This window comes from Camelina sativa, chromosome 14 (genome assembly GCF_000633955.1).
Source record: "Camelina sativa cultivar DH55 chromosome 14, Cs, whole genome shotgun sequence".
NCBI lineage: Eukaryota > Viridiplantae > Streptophyta > Magnoliopsida > Brassicales > Brassicaceae > Camelina > Camelina sativa.
The window spans coordinates 14519262-14542311 of NC_025698.1; the positions used below are offsets into that span (position 1 = coordinate 14519262).

Consider the following 23050-nt stretch of genomic DNA (forward strand, 5'->3'; position numbering starts at 1 on the left):
TGAGCAATCTAAACCTAATTTTTCTGACATAATTTTCCTGACATTCTATAGATCCCTTATCATTATTAGAGATTATCGTTTGTTTGCATCTATCATCATCAAGTAGAATCATAAGTCAATAATATATTATGTCGAAACCTTGCCATGAGGGACCTGTTCTTATCATCACTATTACAACATAGGTTATATATACCCTTTTTCACAAAACTTGAATTTTAACTGCTGAAGAACACTCTTTATCCACTAATTTAGTGCCAAAGCAGGACCAGTTGAAAGCAGGATTTGCATAGGGACCATTGAGTATACCTTGAGCCATCGTCAGGTGTGTGGCTTCGGTTAAATGATAATCGTCCCAATTCACATATTCAGAAGGGTTTTGACAATAGCTAACTCCTCTGTGTCCACATTCTTCATCGATAGTGAAGTTATATTGACCTCCGACTCCACAACAATCAGCCAAAGGTAGGTTCTTAAACCCTAAAATGGACCATATAAAACATTGGTTAGATGATCAAACTGACGGTCAAAGACAAAAAAAAAAATTAGAAAGGCACGGACAATATTTGACTGGTTCTTGGTATCACCGGTACAAAGAGTTGTAGTAATATGCGTATAGGATGTTGACATGATGAGGGTATAATTCTTGGAGTCTTTTGAGTTCTCTCTTAAGATGTTCGTTGTGGTGCTCTCCCAATTCGTTGAGCCATGATAGAAAACCTGTGAGGGGGTCATGGTCTTCTGATGCGGTCTGAAATAGAGTAAGATAAGCCGCATAACATCCGATTGGGAAGTTTCCGGGGACCAAAAATGTTTTTCCCCCCATGTCGAAGTTTGGTTGTTGAAGTTGTTAAAATTAAACACACACGTAGGACTTTATCTTGAGGGGGATCAGGTAAACATATGTTACCACAATTGCAGAAGAAGTAGCTTTGATGACTAGAGGAACAAGCTCTTTGATTTCATTGATACTCTTTCCTTCGAAAAGTGGGTAACTAAGTCGTTCACTCCAATCTCTCCCATAAGTATCAGCGAGTCTCCAAGAATCTCTTTGCAATCTGAACCCAAAAAGAAAAAGACCGTTCCAAGGGAGCTCGATTGCAACATCATAGATATTGAGGAGAACAAGGCCAGTGTTCTACTAACCATGAGAAGACGAGGTGCATAGGTTAGATAAAATCTGCTTGAAGATGTTAAGCTGAACACTTGGACTACCATTGGTGAAATCAGATTTCATTCCTTTTTCCACAAGAAACCCACGACCGATGCAGTTGCTCCATACACCGCAAAATTGATCCCTTGATCGAAGCTCAAATTTTGGTTTCCGAAGTAAGGCGGTACGGAGTGCAGTCCCAAGAATTCGGCTGTCCAAATAGTACAACGACATTACAAAACCTCATGCAGAAGTAGGGTTTATAACTTGTTGCTCAAGCAAGAACGACCTAAAGCAGTGGTTTCGCCTAAATGTAAGAAAGATAGGGAAAATTAGGTACCGATAAAGTCGATGATGAGATTCCGACGGCCGGAGGGAGGATGGAAGAAGCTTTTGCCATAAGGAAGAAAGGTGGCTTGAGGAAGATGATCCACGTCAGAGAGATGGAGATAATTTCTGGTGTCGGCGCTGGAGTCACAGAAGCTGATGATCGATATGTAACTCCGACATCGACATTTTGATGAAGTAACAGTAACTGTGGTGGAGTACAAGATAAGTAGAAAACGTCAGATGAAGAGCTTCTCCAGTGGAGAAGTCATGGGAAGAGTTGCCTTTTTTGGACTACTAAATAACGGAGAGAGAGCATGGGATCAGCATGTTCAGTGGTGGATTCCGTGGACTCATTTGCAATGCCAACAAGAAAATAGTAAATTAGGGAAAATGGTCTCTCTTTCTTTTTTTCTTTTCTAAAATTGGTTATTTGTTGAAAATGAAGTAACTTCAAAAACGTCCATAATTAGATATGGGCTAAGTGGCACTTAAATGCCACTACAATATTGGACTACCCACTTCTTCGTCTATAACGCCTCCAATTCTCTGCAACTCTTCCAGATGATTTCTTCTTCTTTATTGCAAATGCTGGAGCAAGTACTAACTCATCATCTTTATTCATATAACCAGAGCCAAGACAGGACCAGTCGAAAGCAGGACTTGTATAGGGACCATTGAGTAAACTTGGAGCCATCTTCCGGTATGTGGCTTCGGTTAAATGATAACCATCCCAATTCACTTACTCAGAAGGATTCTGACAATAGCTAACTCTTTTGTCTCCACACACTTTACCAATAGTGAAGTTGTAAGACCTCCGACTCCACAGCAAGCAGCCAAAGGTCGGTTCTATGTACTACAAACAAGATGTCAATTAAGGAATGAAACTTTGATAGTCAAAGACATAATGTTTTAGGGGAACAAACCGTATTTAGTTGGTTTTTGGAAAAAACGGTATAAGGAGTTGTAGTAGTCGGCGTAAATGATGTTGACATGTGGATATAGATTCTGGAGTCGTTTGAGTTCTGTCTTAAGCTGTTCGTTGTGGTGCTCGGCAAATTCATTGAGCCATGGGATACACCCTATGAAAGGGTCGTGTTCTATGTACTACAGCGGTTTGAAATTGTTTACCATGATTGCAGAAGAAATAGTGCTGATTACCAGCGGAAGCAGCCTTTCGACTTCCTCAACAGGTTTGCCTTGGACGAATGGGAAATTATAATCATTCCCTCCAATTTCTCCCATGAGAATTAATGCATTTCCAAATATATCTCTACAATCTTAAAAAGAAACATATACAAGTGATCTCATCAGTTCACCGAAAATACAATATAATCACTCCAAAAGTTATCTTTTTCACTACCTGACGGCGAACCACATAGATTTGGTAAACTCTCCTTGAAACTCTTTAGCTGAACTCCTAAACTGATGTTGCTGTAAGGAATATGAAACCCGATCTCTCCTCAAAAATAGAGCTTCCGTTGCTGAGGCTATAGCAAAATTAACTCCTTTCTCAAAGTTTCCATTTTTAGATCCAAAGTAAGGAGGCACATAAGGAAGCCCCAAAAATTTAGCTGTGTAGAGAAAACAAATTAGAAAACCACTTAAGGTCTGAGAGTGATAACTTGAAGGTCAAGAAACATAAAGATTAAAAAAAAACATTACATAAGAAACCCTAAAAATCCAGCTGTGAAAGAGAACACTGATAACTTATTATCAATATCCTCAATATTCATGTAATGTTTAGGAGTTATACATGAAGAGTATTTTTATTGTTTTGGTTTATTAGTTTATTATTTTACAAATCATGTTTTGGAAAGGTTATACAGAGCCAATGGAGGGGTATGGACCGATTAGTGATAACTGATTATGACTACACGAAGCTTTCTTTTTCTCTCATAAATAACGCAATCTACTTTGTAAACCACAAAAACTTGATACTTTGGTATGTGACGTGAACGTGGTTCAATACACGGATATCTAATCTGGATCTAGATTTTTGATATTAAAATTAATCATTTACATTTATTATGTGTTTTTATATATATTTTAATATATATATATATATATATATATATATATAGATATTCAAACCAAATCGAAACAATAGTGTGGCATGGAACTGTTAAACTTCAAGCCCATTTCATCATCTCTACTTTGTTATCTATACCACTCACGAAGTGTTCCATTTTTGAAGATTGTATATTCTAATCCGAGATCTCTTTCGAGATATAATATCCAAGGCACCTAAAAACGCATGTCCGTAGAACAGCTCATGAGCGTGTAAGAGGAAATGCAGGACCAGTCAATATCAAGAGCCGCAAGCGGTCCATTAAGCAAGTTCTTAGGCAATCCATCGATTTGCTGCCTCGGTGAAATGAATACCGTCTCATATCTCATGTATAGTCGAAGGCACTTGACAATTTCTAACTCCTCTAGATCCACATGGCTTATCAACATTTAGTTTGTACAAACCACCTATTCCACAACAAGCAGCCTGCAGCCTAATTAAAGCCCCCTTCATGAATCCTGCAAAACAGTACATTTGGTAAAATACATAACTGTGAAAATATGTGGTTAAAGGACGACGCAATTTAGAAGTGCATGATATTTCGTCGGTTCAAGCTTAGCCATCATTAGTCATGTTAGTATTATTGGAAAATGGAATTCTCAAAATTTAATGGCTGTTTTATGTAGAATACATACATATCTAATCATGATTTCTTGTTATTTAATGGATGTTTTAAGTAGAATTAGAATACAAAACAAAGATGTATTTTGAATTTAGGAAAAAACAAAACTAAGAGATTTGAATATTATTTATAAAAACATTAAATTACAATTATGTTTTTTTCAGAGGTATGTAATTTAAATCGGCTAATGAGCTCCAAAAACAAAAGGAATTCAAAAAAACAAAGGCTAGTTTGTTGCATTAGAAAAGAAGAAAACAACTACTGTAGTCTTTGGTAAACAAATACGGGTTATGTGAAATAATATGAACCGATTACATGCTAATGAATTGTCGCTAGTTGTAAGAATATGCATGTATATATAGTCTAGGCTGTGATAATAATTGATTGATTGACTAGCATTACCCTTGTGAACATACAGTATAGAAATAAGTCGTTCATCGCGTTGTATTGCATATGGACGGAAATATATAATCCTTCGCACTACCCAAGTATTTAATATACTCACTCTTGTTTAGATCATGGAGATAATGGCCACACTCGTGATCAGGTTTGAGGTCTAGAGTCTAGCCGTCTAGGGGCCATGAGTTTAACTGTTTAAGGAGTATCGGTACGATGTTAAGTTTGGGAGAGTTGGTTCGAGGAAATAATAATTGTAGCTGTGGTTGAAGGTTCGAATCCTCAGTTTGTAAATTTTACATTAAAAAACAAAATTTGGATGTGAGTAGAATATTTAAATATGTAATTAAAGAAGAAACATGAGTAATGTTTGAGAAATTTTATAAGGATTTTGATACCCACAAAAAAAAAAAAAAAACATTTACTATAAACCAATTGTTTTCTTCCAAAGTCACTAGTATATAGATTAATAAGAGAGAGAGAAAAAACAAGAAAAGATTAATGATTACAATAAAATTCGATTCTTCATCAATATAATGGTAAATAGTTCTTATTCATCAATAGAATTCATAAATACAGAAAGATTAAACCATAAAGGTTGTAACCTAATGAATAAAATAGAAAAGCTAAATATAAGAATTTTCTAGCGTTTTTCTCATCTGTGAAAATGAAAATTTCTCAAGATAGGATCGATAGCTAAACCAAGGCTTTCATATGCTGGATCATATAATGAATTTTGTATCCTGAAATAAAAAGGTAAAACGTATTTATTAGTAATGTTCATAAGTCTCTTTGTAGTCAGTGATAAAATACTGTGAAATAAATATAATAATATGAAGCTAATTATATATATGAAAAATACCATTAAAAAGTTATATATGGAAAATTTGTAAGTAGTAATCATGTAATTAAAGTAAGGATGATGTATTTTTGTGTTTTGGGACAATTCTGTCATACTTTTGTTGGATCAGAAACAATATAAACATAATTATGATGTCCATAAGAATGATATTAATATTTATATCGAGAGTCCTATGATAATCAAAACGACTTATGAAAATAGATAGAAAAAAGTGAAATGAAAAAAAAAAATAGATGGGAAAGTATAAACCTATGTTGACCGGGAGGATTGGCTGCATTTGAATCAACATTGCTTACTAGCAAAACGATCCTCTGCATTATTGAAATGTATTTTTCTCATCAATTCTGTTTATCTTGGAGAGTAACATATATTTATATACTACCTTTCTTTGGTGGGCAGACGATGATGATTCTCCATGCACAAATTGATTTTGATGATTTCTTCTTCGACGCCCTAGAATAGCACTTGTCTGTAATGTACACGTATCATCAATAATATTTTTTTATTTTGATAAAAGTTCTAATTTTGTATACATATCTATGTGTGTATTAATGTTCTCTATATAAAATATATTTCTTGTTTTGATTTTTCTTTAAAATAAAATATTGTTATAAAATGGTCTTTTGATGTGGCCTTCAATAAACTATCAAGTGAAAGTAAATAATCAAAGACATTGAAAAAAAAACCTTGTGATCGATGTGGGACCTTAGATAAAAAAAAGTAGCGATAGGGCAGCTCGTTAGTTATTAATGTTTTAGTTTTTCTTTTAAATAATATTTAGGTTTCTTACTGAAATTACTTATAAAAAAAAAGATAATCACATAGTTCATTCATCGAATGAAATATATGGTACCTGTAGGGGAGTAGTCAATGAGTTTGTGCATAGACGTATTTGTGTAGAAGTCTCTTGTTGAGGGGGTCTAAAGCTCGGAAAAGGCTGACCTACAAACTCTTGCGTGTTGCCATGATGCCTAAGAAATGAGAAAACTAAATGAGTTCAAAAATTTGTACGAACTTCCCTCTTTTGAGCGTTTATCTTTATTTTCCTTGTATTACCTTAGCTCTAATTTGTATGAACTACCCTCTTTTGAGGATTTAAGTGAATGAAAGTTCTTTTGTCCAAAAAAAAAAATGAGTTCAAAAATTAATTTGCCACAGAAGAAATTATCTCTTGTGCTGAATTTTGTGACCGACTATATATGTTTGGACTTAATACCTGGTAGAAATCGATGGTATTTGAAGTTGAGGAGAGGTCACAGAAATTTGATTTTGTAAAAGATGAGTCCTGCACTAATTAAAAGTGAAAAAAAAAACAAAGGAAAACTAACGTACCATTGCAGAACCACCTGGTTCCTGAAAAGAATTCAGCATGTTCTGTAATAAATCTTCTTCATCTGATTGTTGTAAATATCCATTTGAATTGGATAATGGTTGTTGGCAAAATGAAAACGAACATAATTATATATTATAATTGATTAGTTTCTTAGCATACAGTCTCATCTGGTTACATTCGAATTAGAAAAAAAAATGAAATTTGTAATTTACCATTGTAGAAACATCAGGTTCATGAAAAGAATTCAGTCTGTTTGGATTTAATAAACCTTGTTCATCAGATTGTTGTACATATCCATGTGAATTGAATAATGGTGGTTGTTGCTGCTGCTTAGGCGAAATAAAAACGAATTCAGTTAATGTACCATTGTAGAAGCATCTGGCTCTTGAAAAGAATACATCATGTTTGGATTAAGTAAATCTTGTTATAATGATTAAATGTTCTATAAAATGTGTAAGAGTAGGTAACATACCACGTCAGGTGGATATTGTGGTATTGTTAATGACTGTGGCAATGGGACTAGACTTGGTTGTGTACTCGTTGTGGGAGTAGCCTCGCTTATTGCTGGAACGGAGAATAATCCAGCAAATACTTCGTCCATGTTCTCAGTTTCTACCATTGTAGGGTCTTGCCTAAGCTCCTTTATATTTCACAAAGGCAAAACTTAAGTTTATTCATCTATATAGACATATATCACAATAGAGTTTTATATAAAACTTGAAGCACGACAAAAACAAAAAAAGGTATACCATCGATTGACGGGGGGAACCACGAAGGACTAAATGGCAAACTTTGATCATCGAGCATATTGACTTGTTTAACTGGAAGATCGATACGTACCTGAGGTAATCATAAATTAAATTAGCAAGCATGTTTGGCTTCCATTTGACTAAACTAGCTAGACAAGTATAAATTCTAACATGAGGAATCGTTTTTTGTATACCGATCGATATCATCCTACTTATATGTATTCAAATATCAGATTCGAGTATGAATTGATGAGAAGAAAATCAAACTTTGGTTTAACCATATTGTATTTAACCACACACACACACACACAAAACTTTGGTTTAACCAAAAGTAAAGAAACAAGTTACTGGACCATCTAAATTTTAATTGATATTATAAGAATATTTAACTTGCCAAACCTCTAGTTTAGGCTTGTGCAAAAAAATCTAATCAAAAATCTGAACTGGAACCAAACCAAAAAATTGGACTGAATCCAAACCCAGAATTTTCGATTTAATCAGGATTTTAGAAATTCTGAAAAAATCTATACCTGATCCAACCCAAACAGAATTTTTACATTTATCCAATTAAAATCTAAAATTTCATGCCTGAAAAAACTCAAACCCATTCCTATTAGAGACCGACCCTAATACTTGGATGCCCAGCCCTCGTTTAGTTTATATTTTTGGTTTAAAACTATTTGATATTAAAAAAAATAAAGTAATTCATGTGTGTGCAGAAGAATTAAATAAGTGTATAGAAAATAAATTTCACATATAATACAAGCAGAATCAGCCTTGATCAAGCAGAATCAGCCTTGGTCGGAAGCTGGTTAAATAAGAGCCTAGCTTGTGGCTAATATAATTATTTAATTTGAAAATGGTATTTCTTTTCCTCTTGGAGAAAGCTATTTTTTGCCTTTGAAAAAAGCCATTTTTCCTTTTGAAAAACATTTCTTTCCTTTAAAATATTGTTTTCTTAAATTTAGTCTTAGTTTTGAAGAAAACAAAACTGCTTGAGGCCTCTAAAATACCAGTATACAAGAAAAATGCCTCTAGCTTTTAGTGCATCCATCAAATAGACAACATTGATAACTTTCCTGAGCACTTTCATCTTGATATATGAATAACAAAATATCAAACTAAATAAATCTATGTGCTGATGACTCTAAAACCAATAATTTTCTTTAAAAAAGGTTTGCAAGAAGCAAATAAATCTTTCTTTCTCACCTTCAGTAGCAATAGGTTGATATTCTTTTTAGGATTCTGCACATGAAATCTAAGGATTGGTATACAAAGAAAACAAAACAAAAGATAAATAAAAATCAAAGAAGACAAGAAATATGGTTATATGTTGGAAATCAGTATGGTATTTACTCATTATCTAGACAGATCTCTACTATGTCTCTTTTGTACAATTCAATAACTTTGATGTAGGATCTGAATTGCAATAGAGCTAAACTGGAAAGAAAAAAAAAAACGAGAAACACTTACTGGAGAGTTGGAGTAAAAAAAAGGTGAGCGATATGGAAACTAGGGGAGTTTGTATAGGTGATATTGAGAACCCTACCATATAGGCATATATATATCCAATGTCAATGAGGAAGCTCTTAGCTACTTTATTATCATAACGACACCTGTTAAAATGTTTTGTATCTTTTTGTTTTGCCAGCTTTTTTATAATTTTTTACTTTAAAAGTATTTAAGGTGAATAAATTAAAAAATTACACTATTTTTTTTGTCATTATTCAGAACTCCACTAATTTACCCTCAGTATTAGTAGATATACTTCAGAATTTTTTTTTAAACTTATTTTACAGAACTTATAATTTAGTAACTTAAACATGATCTAGTTCACTAAAATCTCTTTAAGTAAAAATATTGTTTATAGTTAATGTGAGTTTTCGTGGCAGCGCTGCAAAATATAAAACTAGTGAAAACTAATTTACATTTTTAGATAATGATAATGAATAAACTAAATGTAACTATATTATCGCTATACAGCGCCCAATTATAGAACTAGTGAAAACTAGTTAACATTTATAAATAATGATAATTCATAATTAAATTTAGCTATATTGTCGTTATGCGGTGTCATTAATTATAAAATTATATGTTAATTTCAAGATAACACTGTAACTTATAAAAGTTATAAATTAAAAAACAATATATTAACTGTTACTTATTATTTTTTACTAATATTTTATTATTAAATAAGTTTATACAATATTTTGTACCAAAGTAAGGTGATAAAAAATTACTGAATACTTTGATTATTATTACGCAAATCTCAACATATTAGTTATATTTTTCAGAAAATATCTACTACATAATTTAATTTATTTATGTAGATATGTCATTTTTAGACTAAAGACAATCCCAAGATGGAAAAAAAGCTGTGAATTGACAGTGAGTTGTCGCTCTATAATCAGTGCTTTTTACTTAAATTAGAAAAGTCTTTTTTGTATTTACTTCCCAAAAACTAATGTTATTCAAGGTAAAACATAGAAATAAAATGAAATATATATATATATAAAGCATGGAAGGTTATGTTAGGAAAAAAAAAAAAGAGACAATGATTGTTACACGTGTTATTTGCAATGGATTCTACCCAAATCTATCACCGTTCGTTGCTTATGATGATTCTCTTCAACTGACACAACTAATATTGATTACAGGCTTTAACTGCCTGTTTTTTTTTTTTTGCAACCGTTACACTTTTTAGAGATTTTGTCAAACATGGAAAGGTATAGAGATTTTATCAAACATGGAAAGGTATAAACATCAGATTTTTTTTTCCTTTTTCATAGTTTTGACATCTCATGAACTTTTTTTTCTTTTCTTTTTAGTAAGGTGTATCCTAGAGAAAAAAGGTAGAACACTAATTTATGTAGATTTTTTTGTTATTATTATTACTACGTTGTAAGAGATTCTTTAGATACAAACAAAAACTACCCTATATGCAAATTTGGTGTTTCATAAAAAAATAATGTAAATTATCTTATACATGCAGCCCATATTAAATTCTTTAAGTTACCATTGTGCTTCTATATTAACCTGTTAGCAGCCCATTAAAAGATTTAATATACAACTTTAAAAATCATTTTAGCTTAACTTGGAAAATAAACTGAACATAAAAGAAACCCAGTAATTAAAATTCAACCAAACCCAGAATCAAAACTGAATAAGAACCCAAAATTCTTAGAAATGCTTTAAAAAGTCTTATAAGGTTACTGAAATTTTCTTTTAAAAGTCTTATAAAGTTATTGAAAATTTCGTAAAAGTTTCTTCAAATTAATCGATTTTCTATTACATATTCATAATGAAATAATTTGAAATAAACTTTAATATAAAATTCTTATTTGATATTTATTTCATGTAAAATTTAATAATTTAGAATATGATATAAGAAGAGGATGTATCAATACTATGTACTATAATCTATCTTTTAGTAAAACTAAAAATATGTTTTCAATCCATTCTTATATATGCTTGCAAGCTTTTATGCAGTAATTTTGTAATATTTCTTATGGATTACAAATGACATTAAGTCATTATGAACTAATAAATAATTTTATAAATCCTTGCCGCCCTTTCCTCTTCTTCGTTCTCTTTTGTTTACTGAGAACTACAAGAGATCTGGCTCTTGAAACCTGATAACCAAAAAAAAGTGAAATATATAATTTACCATTGTAGACACATCTGGCTCTTGAAAGGAATTGAGCAAGTTTGGATTCAATAAATCTTGTTGATCGGAGTGTTGTAAATATCCAGAAGCAATGCATAGTGGCTCACTGGCTCCTGCTTATATATGAAAACGAATTTAATTAGTAGAATATGTTTTCATGATTTTTTTTTTTGGAAGGCTTTTTGTTATAATGATTAAATGTTCTATAAAATGTGTAAGAGTAGGTAACATACCACGTCAGGTGGATATTGTGGTATTGTTAATGACTCTGGAAATGGGACTAGACTTGGTTGTGTACTCGTTGTGGGAGTAGCCTCGCTTATTGCTGGAACGGAGAATAATCCAGCAAATACTTCGTCCATGTTCTCAGTTTCTACCACTGTAGAGACTAGCCCTGGGCATTTGGGTTCTCAAACCCGATCGAGTTTGGGTTTTTGGGTTTTCGGGTTTTCGGGTTTAGACATATAGAATACGTTCAGATTTTTTATACTATCGGATTGGGTTCAGGTATTACCCGTTCGGGTTCGGGTAATTTAGATATACCCGAACTCAAACAAACCATAAACAAAAAAAACTAATTTTTATTTTTTTAAAATTTTAAAACACTTGTATATATATATATATAAAAATATTTAACGTTTTACATTAGGACAAAGAAACTAAGATGACAAAATGGTTAAAGATGCATCCTTAAATGCACAAGGTTTTGGGTTCAAATCTTTTTAGATGCATATTTTTACATTTAATTCGGATTAGTTCGGGTGGATATTCGAGTTCGGGTAATATCCGAATCCGATCGGGTATCCGAACCTTAAATGTATTACACCTGATAGGGTTTTACACACTACCTGAACCCGACCCGAACCCCTACTTTGGATTGGGTTCGGGTTTCGGGTTCAAGGTAATATGCCCAGGGCTAGTAGGGACTTGCCTAAGCTCCTTTATATTTCACAAAGGCAACACTTACATGAGGTAATCATATAGTTTAGGCTTGTGCAAAAAAATCTAATCAAAAATCTGAACTGGAACCGAACCAAAAAATTGGACTGAATCCAAATCCAAAATTTTCGATTTAATTAGGCTTTTAGAAATTCTGAAAAAACCGATACCCGATCTAACCCAAATCGAATTTTTAAATTTATTCTGTTAAAAATCTAAAATTCCCTGTCTGAAACTCAAACCCGTTCCTACTAGAAACTGACCCTAATACTTGGATGCTCAGCCCTTGTTTAGTTCATATTTTTGGTTTAAAACTATTTGATATTAAAAAAATAAAGTAATCCGTGTGTATAGAAAATAAATATCACATATAACACAAGCAGAATCAGCCTTGAAAAAAACTGTTTGAGGCCTCTAAAATATCAGTATACAAGAAAAATGCCTCTAGCTTTTAGTGCATATATCAAATAGACAACACTGATAACTTTCCTGAGCACTTTCATCTTGATATATGAATAACGAAAAACCAAACTAAATAAATCTATGTGCTGAGACTCCAAAAACAATAATTTTCTTTAAAAAAGGGTTGGCAATAAGCAAATAACTCTTTCTTTCTCACCTTCGGTAGCAATAGATTGTTCTTCTTTTTAGGATTCTGCACATGAAATCTAAGGATTGATATACAAAGAAAACAAAACAAAAGATAAATAAAAATCAAAGAAGACAAGAAATATGGTTATATGTTGGAAATCAGTATGGTATTTACTCATTATCTAGACAGATCTCTACTATTTCTCTTTTGTACAATTCAATAAAACTTTGATGTAGGATCTGAATTGCAATAGAGCTAAACTGCAAAGAAAGAAAAACCAGAGACACTACTGGAGAGTTTGAGTAAAAAAAGGTGAGCGATATAGAAATTGGGGGAGTTTGTATAGGTGATATTGAGAATCCTACCATATAGGCATATATATACCCAATGTCCAATGAGGAAGCTCTTAGCTACTTTCTCATCATAACGATAACATTTGAATTGTTTTGTATCTTTTTGTTTTTCTAGTTTTTTTTTTATAATTTTTTACTTTAAAGTATTTACGGTGAATAAATTAAAAAATTACACTATTTATTTTTTTGTCATTATTCAGAACTCCACTAATTTACCCTCATTATTAGTAGATATACTTCAATTTTTTTTTTATTTTACAAAATTTAAAATTTAGTAACGTAAACACCATCTACTTCACTAAAATTTAAGTAAACATACTGTTTAAAGTTAATGTAAGTTTTTGTGACAGCGCCGCAAATTACAAAACTAGTGAAAACTAGTTTACATTTTTAAATAATGATAATGAATAAACTAAATATAACTATATTGTCGTTATACGGCGCCACATATTATAGAACTAGTTAAAACAAGTTAACATTTATAAATAATGATAATACATAATTAAATTTAGCTATATTGTCGTTATGCGGTGTCGTTAGTTATAAAATTATATGTGAATTTCAAGATAATACTGTTACTTATAAAATTATAAATTAAAAAACAATATATTAACTGTTAATTATTACTTTTTACTAATATTTTACTATTAGATAAGTTTATACAATATTTTGTACCAAATTAACGTGATAAAAAATTACTGAATATTTTGATTGTTATTATGCAAATCTCAACAAATTAGTTATATTTTCCAGAAAAAATCTACGACATAATTTAATTTATTTATGTAGATATGTCATAGTTGCGATGTAGAGGAGAACATTCTCTACCAGAACAATATCAGAGATAGAGGAAATAGCTATTTTTAGACTAAAGACAATCCCAAGATGGAAAAAAGCTGTGAATTGAGAGTGAGTTGTCACTCTATAATCAGTTATTTAAGATAATATATTTTAAAAGAATAAAGCATAGAAAGAAAATGAAAAAAAATATATATGTAAAAAGCACCGTTCCCAAATCTATCACCGTTCGTTGCTTATGATGGTACTCTTCAACTGATATTGTTAACAGGCTTTAACTGTCTTTTTTTTTTTTTTGAAACCGTTACACTTTTTAGAGACAAGATAATCAGATTTGTTTTTTTCCTTCTTCATAATTTTGACATCTCACGAAGCTATTTTCTTTTCCTTTCTTTTATTTTTATGGGATATAATTTTGTTTAGCTGTACTTAGATAAAAAATCTACAAATGTATGAACCAATGTTTGAAACCCGATTCGGATTGTGAACCGGACTAGCTCTCGGGTCACCGGGTCATCGGGTCAATCGGATTCGATTACGGGTCAATTGAGTAAAATATGTTTAATGTATTTATATAAAATAAATATTTTTAAAAATATTATAAAAAAGAATATCATGTTAACAAAGTATAAAGTTTAATAATAATAATAAAATGATTAAAATTCTTAAATCCAAATAAAAAAAATAAAGAACACTAACTGTTCTTACCCAGAGTTCGAGAGATGACAAAGGAGTTGAAGACGAGAGTTGTGTTGTGAGTTATGTGTTACCGTCTAAGCTCTAAACGAATAAAAGGTTTTAAAAGTAATTGAAATTGTGAATCTCTTTACATTTTTTTCAAAAATCAAATAGAATTTTTAAACCGCTAACCGGCCGGGTCAACTGGTTCACCGGATCGCGGATTAATAACGGTTTTTTTCTGAATTTTGCCGGTTTTATTACTACCGGTTATTAGCACTATACCCGAACCTGTGAAGTCTCCGGGTCACGGGTTAACCGGTCGGACCGGGCCAGGCGTGAAAACATTGGTATGAACTTTTTTTCTTTTCTTTTTAGAAAGGTGTATCCTAGAAAAAGGTAGAACACTGATTTATGTAGATTTTTTATTATTATTATTACTACGTTGTAAGAGATTCTTTAAACACTAAACAAAAACTAGCCTATATGAAAATTTAGCGTTTCATAAAAAGATAATGTAAACCATCTATACATGCACCCCATATTAAAAACTTTATGATACCATTGTGCTTCTATATTAACCCGTTAGTAGCACATTAAAAGATTTACTATACAACTTTAAAAATCATTTTAGCTTAACTTAGAAAATAAACTGAACATATAAGAAACTCAGTAATTAAAATTCAACCAAACCAGAATCAAAAATGAATAAGAACCTAAAATTCTTAGAAATGCTTTAAAAAGTCTTATAAAGTTATTGAAATTTTCTTTTAAATTTTTTATAAAGTTATTGAAAATTTCTTAAAAAAAAATTCAAAATTAATCAATTTTCTATTTTATATTCATAATGAAATAATTTGAAGTAAACTTTAATATAATTTTCTTATTTTATATCTATTTCATGTAAAATTTAATAATTTAGAATATGATATAAGAACAGGATGTATCAATACTATGTACTATGATCTATCTTTTAGTAAAACTAAAAATATGTTTTCAATCCATTCATATATATGCTTGGAAGCTTTTGTGCAGTAATTTTGTAATATTTCTTATGGATTACAAATGACATTAAGTCATTATGAACTAATTAATAAATACTTTTATAAATTAGTTTCTAACTAGTACACATTGATTTAAAATAAACCCTTGCCGCCCTTTCCTCTTCTTCCTTCTCTTTGGTTTACTAAGAACTACAAGAGATCTAATAACAAAGACTGATATAACAAAAAAAGAGAATGAAGAAAACAAGATAACGGTTAATGTATTTATTTGTAGTTAGGTTAGTTTGACATCAAATAATTTTTCTTAACTTCAGATTTCTTTTAGAATGATTAGTTCTAGTACACATGGTATTAGAAAATGTCATTTTATAAAAAAAATCATAGTAGTCTAAAGTTAATTATAATGGTATATGCCTGACAATCTCAGATAAGCTAATTATACAAGAAACTACTTAACTACCTCAAACTGTATATGGTAATAGCAAATGTTTATTTTAACGTTAAATGTCTTTAGACTAGACCACAAAAAAGAAACAAAATGTTGTATTGAAGCGAACATCACTAGTCACATTATAAAATAAACAAGTTCACACAAAGAAAAAGAAAAAAACAGAAACAAGTTTTTAATATATATAATGTTAGATTTATGATGGGTTCTTCAGTAAGGTTGGCGCTCTGGTACCATGTGGACATTTCTAGACGAGTAATTCAAATGATTTTTATTTAGAAAAAAGATAAGTAAAAACGAAAACTATATACAATCAAAATGTTTTCTTATAATATGAAGTTTAGGAGATATAGAGGTTGCATTCTCGGCAACCCTAGATAGTTTCATCAAGCCTAGATTGGCTTTTGAACAAAAAAAATAGATGGCTAAAATGCACTACTTAAGATTTGTACCCAAAAAAAAAAAGCACTCAAGTTTATGCATGCATGGGATACAAATTGGGCTAGTCTCTCGTCTTATTATAAAAAAGTGAAACTTTATTTTTAAATTTTATGTATCGTTCCCACTATTTAATTTTGCTACATTTTCCAAAGATTTCAGGTAAAGTGATATGTCAACACGTTTAACGATATATCATATATGTATTGTATCTTAGTATACATTTATACTGCATTGAAAGAAGAAACAAAATTATTATATTTGGAATAGTTAACAGATGCTTTCATGCAAAGGCATACTTCCTCTGTTAGGTTGTTCCTTTATATATCTTAAAGGTGCCAACATTACGCATCTTTTTATTATGATAGTTTTGTGTGGCACTTGAAGAGGGGTAAAATATACGACAACATGAATCCAAGAACTTCATAGTGCAAACCTGTTCTTTCTGTTTATATCGATCTGTAATAGCTTGCTACAATTTCATTTCTATTTTATTTTGTCAGTGGTTCATTTAGTTTCTTTGGCATAGTCATGGTAGATACTAGATTACCGTCTTTGTCTTTGATAGTGTATAACCCATTGTTTATTTATTAAAATGGCCTAAATAATGTTGACTCGAATGCATTTGTTCTATAATCAATCCTCTGTTTACTTATAAATCCCCCAAATTATATGCTAAAGTTCGCTACACTAAACCGGTAATTGGGTTTTTTTTGTGTGTTTGTGTGTTAAAAGTCCGGTAATATATATTGCGTTCTGTACATCCGAATTTGACCCAAATACCCATAACTCCAAGTCTCCAATGAACATACCTTCTAAAGAAATGAGTTTAGTTCAGTTAGGAGATATACATAGAGGAACAATATGTTCAACTGGATTAAGACGATCCTTTCCTTTTTTTTTCTTCTTTTTTTTCCTTCATAAATTGATGAGATCCGTAGAATGAAATTTTCTATATTCAAGAAAAAAGGAAAAGTTCTTTCTCAAAAAAANAAAAAAAAAAAAAAAAAAAAAAAAAAAGGAAAAGTGTTGGTGAAATTTACTTTTTTTTGGGTCAGATATGAGATAACTAGGGTTCTGCACGATGAAGAGAAATATTATTTTGCAACAACGTTATGTCGAAAAAACTTTGTTCGAGAACGGAATGTCTTTACCACGATGTCGTAGAGCTCATCCTCGAGAGAGCTCCAGCGACATCTCTGATGAGATTCAAGGCTGTATCGAAGCAGTGGAAATCAACGATCGAATCCCCTTTATTCCAAGAAAGACAATACAAGCATTGTCAGCAATCAGGAGATCCTGATGTTCTTATGGTGTCTGTATTTCTTTACGAGGATGGTTTCACTGACCCGGATGACGTAGAACAAGTCGCGGGAATCGAATCTCTAAGAACATTGGTGGTGGGTTCATCATCATCGCTCCAGATCTCTACTCCTTGGGATAACACATATTACCTTGTTGCTGAGAGTTGCTGTGACGGTCTCGTTTGTCTCTACTTTCCCGACCGCTCCGGTTTTGTGGTCAATGCCACCACTAGGTGGCATCGAGTTCTTCTTCTTTCCGGCTTTAACCAACTCATAATTGACAGAGGAAAAACCATTTTGTTTAAGCTTGGCCGGGTTCGGTAAAGACAAATTCACAGGCAGATACAAGGCCGTTTGGTTATACAACTCCTCCGAGTTGTCCCTAGAGGACGGTACTGCTACTACATGCGAAGTTTTCGACTTTACCACCAATGCCTGGAGGTATGTCACTCCCTCTGTACCTTACCGGATTTTTTCCCGATATCCTGCCTATGTAGATGGCTCGCTTTATTGGTTCACCGTCGACTGCCCAGAAACCCAAGTTATATCTTTGGATCTTCACACCGAAGCTTTTCAAGTCATCCCTGTAACTCCTTTTGCCAATGCAAAACCTGACAAGTTCAATATGTGCAACCTTGACGACCGCTTGTGCGTCTCCTCTATGAATTGGCTCAACCAAGATATATGGTCGTTCAACTCTGAGAGCAAGACATGGGCCAAGATTTATTCCTTAGATCTTGATCAAACTTTCATCAAGTTTGATTTCCAAGTTCAATACCCGGTCGTGCCACTAGCACTTTTGGATGGGGACAAGAAGAATAAGAAGAAGAAGAAGAAGAAGAAGAAGTTGCTGTATTTTTCTCGACAAGATAGTCGAACACTGGTGGTACATGATCCGCAAACCAAAACTTATGATGCTGCTTTCACTGCTGACTCCATTGGATTCCCTGTTTGTTATTTCCAGAGTTTATTCTCCATTAAATGAATTTGATTATTGTCAGATATGCGTTATGTAATCTCCATTTGGTTTGTCTCTTTTAAGCTATGTTTGTGGTCTTGTATTATTATTACCAGGATTGCTTGTATTAAAGTGCTCTTCTATTTTTTCTTCTTCTTTTTTCTTAGTCTCCCATATCTCTCTTTACTCTAGTGCGAGTCTGTTCTTTAACGCTACGGCGGAAATAGCTCGTGGAGCGACTAAGATCTCGATTGAACCTGTTTGGGACAGAGCACGTTTACTTTGTCCAAGGGAGAAACCTTGGGTTGGAGCTCCGGTTCGTGATTTCTTGAGCCTGGATATTGACTTTGATCCATACGGACAAGCCCATTGAAGACGTTAAAAGAGAGAGTGTTTCTTCGTGACCGACGAGTCTTTGGCACTGTCTCTAATATTATTTGATTAAATCTAATATTACTGCGTTTATAAACGTAGAATGTGGTGTCAAAGGGAGCTTCTGGGCGGCAAGATGGTGACTATGGAGAGAACTTAAGAAGAAGTTTGAGTTGTTTGTAAGTTTTTATTATCTAATGAACAGAAACACAATATGGTCATTTCTTGGTTTCTATGTTATTTGCTTATGGCTTGGTTTTGATGTCTCATTTATGCAGCAAGCGAGAGCTAAGGATATTGTTACTGTGTTGAAATCTGAGATGGGAGGAAGTGAAAATCGAGCGGTGGTTCAAGCCATACAGGACCTGGAAGGGTTAACAGAAACAGAGACAACAAACGAGCCACAGCACATGGAAACGGTGCAGCTGCGAGAAGAGGAACACCCTGAAACCGAACCCAAAGCAGAGGGACAGGTGCAAGGACAAACAGAAGCAGAGGCAATAATTTTTTGAGCAAATTTGTAATCTATATTTACACTTACATGAAATATGTCTGAAACTTTACTTGAATATGCGGGTGTATATGTTGGACATGGGATAATTATGGTTACAGATTTATGATTTCATGTCCATAAAATCAAGTCCATATCGACTCTAAATTATACACATCCACTAAAAATTACTTGTGTTTTGGTGAATTAGTCATTGTTATACTAAACAATTTTAACTTCATCATATCCCCTAAAAACCTAAGCATGAAACCGTTCTTTTATCCTATACTAAACAATTTTATGGATATTATAATAGTTTAAGATTTAGTGGACGTGTATAATTTAATTTTTAATAAACTTACATTAAGGTCAATATTTAGGTTTGTCATGCCATTGGCACGACCATTTACTATTACACTGCTGACTCCATTGGATACCCTGTTTGTTATTTCCAGAGTTTATTTTCTATTAAATGAATTTGATTATTGTCAGATATGCATAACGTAATCTTTGCTTCCTCCAACTTGTTAACTAAAGCATAAAGAAAAAGACTTCGAACTTTCGAAGGAAGGTTGCAGGGAAGACAACAACAAGAGACGTCGTGGAAAAGAGAAAATCGGAGCAGAGGAGCCTAGGAGGCAAAGTCCAAACTGGTGTATCAAAATCGTAAGTTTTTTAGGGTTTTATTTTTCCTAATTACATATTTTGGGGATTTCTATATACAACTTTCCATTAATAAAATATAGACTAATGTAGATTATATCTTGTCTACATTTACCACTTATCCATTTGTCATTAGTCAAATCTTGCAGTACAAGCAATCTGTTCTTGTTAATAATCATCATCACATTCTTTTTACAACAAATTAATGAATTTTAACTGCTGAAGGAACACTCCTTAGCCACTGAATCAGAGTCAAGGCAGGACCAATCAAAAGCAGGAGTTGCATAGGGGCCGTTGAGTAAACTCTGAGCCATCTTCTGGTACGTGGCTTCGGTTAAATGATAACCATCCCAATTCACATGCTCAGAAGGATTTTGACAATAGCCAACTCCTTCATATCCACACTCTTTATCAATAGTGAAGTTGTATTGACCTCCGACTCCACAACATGCAGCCAAAGGGTTCTTAAATCCTAATATAAGAGAGAAACAAATATCGGTTAATGAATCAAACCGTGAAAGGTCAGTGGCAGAGTTTTAAGTGGAACGGACCGTATTTAGCTGGTTCTTGAAAAAACCGGTATAAGGAATTGTGGTAGTCGGCGTAAATGATGTTGACATGAGGATAGAGTTTTTGGAGTCGTTTGAGTTCTGTCTTAAGCTGTTCGTTGTGGTGCTCTCCAAATTCGTTGAGCCATGGGATACAACCTGTCAAAGGATCATGGTCTTGTTCTGCCACGGTCTGAAATAGAGTCAGATACGCCGCAGAGCATCCTGCTGGGAAGCCTCCGGGTACCAAAAATGTTTTGCCCCCTAAATCGACCAAATCCTGTAGTTTTGTTTCTTAATTTGTTATAAAAAAAAAACATAAAACACCTTTTTGTGTTGGCGGAGGGAAATGTAAAGATTTGTTACCACAATTGCAGAAGAAATAGCTTTGATGATTAAAGGAACAAGCTCTTTGATTTCATTGATACTTTTGCCTTCGAAAAACGGGTAATTATAGTCGTTTCCTCCAATCTCTCCCATGAGTATCAGTGAGTCTTCAAGCATCTCTCTACAATCTGAACACAGAAAGAAATCAACCCCCGTTAAAACCAAGCTCGATTCATCATCACTGATATAGAAGTGAACAAGGCTAAGTTTACTAACCAAGAGAGGATGAGGCGCAGAGGTTAGGCAAAATCTGCTTAAAGGTGTTAAGCTGAACACTTAGACTCACATTGGTGAAATCAGTCTCAATACCTTTTCCCACAAGAAACGCTCGATCCAATGCGGTTGCTCCATACACCGCAAAATTGATCCCTTGTTCGAAGCTCACGTTTTGGGATCCGAAGTAAGGTGGTACGTACGGTAGTCCCAAGAATTCGGCTGTTTGAATAGTAAGAAATCATTACAAAATTAAAACTCTGGAGGAAGTAGGGTTTATAACTTGATGTTCACGCAAGAAAGACCTAAAGCAGATGAGAACAAGTGGTTTTTGCCTAAAGAGAGGAAAAATTAGGTACCAATGAAGTCGATGATGAGACGACCATCAGAGGCACGGCCGGTGGGAGGATGGAAGAAGCTTTCACCGTAAGGAAGAAAGGCGGTTTGAGGAAGATGATTAATGTCGGAGAGATGGAGATAATTTCCGGTGTCGGCAATGGAATCACCAAAGCTGATGATTGACTTAAACCGCCGACAATGAGATTCTGATGAAACGACAATGATGGTAGTGGAGTATAAGACAAGTACAAAGCTTGAGATGAGCTTCCTCAGCGAAGAAGCCATGGGGAAGAAGAGTCGTGGTCTTTGTCGTCTCTATCACTCAATTTTTTATAGTCTTTTTTGAGATCATCATTGAATAATGGCAAGAGATGAGGCAATTATTAGATTTCATTTATGATGCCAGCAAGAAAGAGTAGTATTTGGTTATTGGTTGAAAATGAAGTAACTAAAAACGTCAGACAAGTTGGACGCTCCCATCACAAAGTTGGATTATTCGATATCGTTGAAAATAATATAACGAAAGATTCCTTCCTTACTTTGTATAGTTTTTATAATAACGAATTATAAAATGACTGAAAAAGAAAACAATTTTGAATTGATCATGGAGATGTTTTGACGCACGCGATAGTATCCGTGATCCGTTCCCTCAAGTGGCCCGATCTGCTCACTAATTTTTAATGGAGTCAATTTTTATTTGGAACTAAGTATGAATCAAATATATTAAATATTATTGAAAATATAAATTATATTTGTTCGAGTATTACCTATTTTTGAAAGAAAAAAAAATGATTCGTAAATATCACTAAAAGAAAACATACCTATTGCAACGGCAATATTTGTCGCTTATCCTTCGCAAAATGGTAATAGTGACAGATTTGCGAGAAACGTTATTTCCTCGCAATACGCGTGTCACAAATTGGAAATCGAAGCACTTTCCTCGCAAAAATTGCGACGAATATAAATCCGTCGCAAAACACATGCAAACTGCGATGGATAATAATCCTCGCAACTCTCTTGCAAAATATGTCGAAGTAAATCCCTCGCAGATTTGCAAGACTTTTGCGACATAATTTCTATCGCAAAATATTAATAATCTTATAAACTCAGAAATATGTTTCCTCACAAATTAGTAGCAATTATTTGCATTCATCACAAATCCGTAGCATAAATTTGCTACGGATTTGTTTTTTTTCATTTTGATATTGTATTTTTGATTTTGAATTTTATATTTTTACACTAATTTTTATAAATAGAAAATGTAATAAAAATAGAAAAGAAAATTCAAACATATATTTCAATTGAAACATTTTCTTGATTAGCAAAAATAAATTGTCTTTAGAACCATG

The 23050-nt window shown here is 32.8% G+C and overlaps 3 protein-coding genes and 1 pseudogene across 3 annotated transcripts in view; 1 reads left to right on the top strand and 3 right to left on the bottom strand.

Moving 5' to 3' along the window:
• LOC104743594 overlaps window positions 1-7380 on the bottom strand; it is a 28655-nt gene extending 21275 nt beyond the window's left edge. The window contains exons 1-3 of the mRNA XM_010464655.1: window positions 7234-7380; window positions 6757-6868; window positions 154-158 (exon numbers count right to left, since the gene is read on the bottom strand). Coding sequence (XP_010462957.1) covers window positions 154-158; window positions 6757-6868; window positions 7234-7380 — 264 coding nt within the window. The remainder of the gene's footprint in view (window positions 1-153; window positions 159-6756; window positions 6869-7233) is intronic.
• Window positions 155-2749, bottom strand: LOC104741474 (annotated as a pseudogene).
• On the top strand, window positions 17543-19062 carry LOC104743595 (F-box/LRR-repeat/kelch-repeat protein At1g09650-like). The gene is made up of 3 exons (XM_010464656.1): window positions 17543-17964; window positions 18038-18696; window positions 18857-19062. The coding sequence occupies exons 1-3, from the start codon at window positions 17543-17545 to the stop codon at window positions 19060-19062; spliced, it is 1287 nt and encodes a 428-aa protein (XP_010462958.1).
• LOC104741477 (GDSL esterase/lipase At1g28670-like) lies at window positions 20364-22048 on the bottom strand. Its single transcript, XM_010462357.2, has 5 exons — window positions 21722-22048; window positions 21366-21584; window positions 21129-21277; window positions 20766-21042; window positions 20364-20686 (listed from the first exon to the last, which is right to left on the bottom strand). The coding sequence occupies exons 1-5, from the start codon at window positions 21984-21986 to the stop codon at window positions 20427-20429; spliced, it is 1170 nt and encodes a 389-aa protein (XP_010460659.1). The 5' UTR covers window positions 21987-22048; the 3' UTR covers window positions 20364-20426.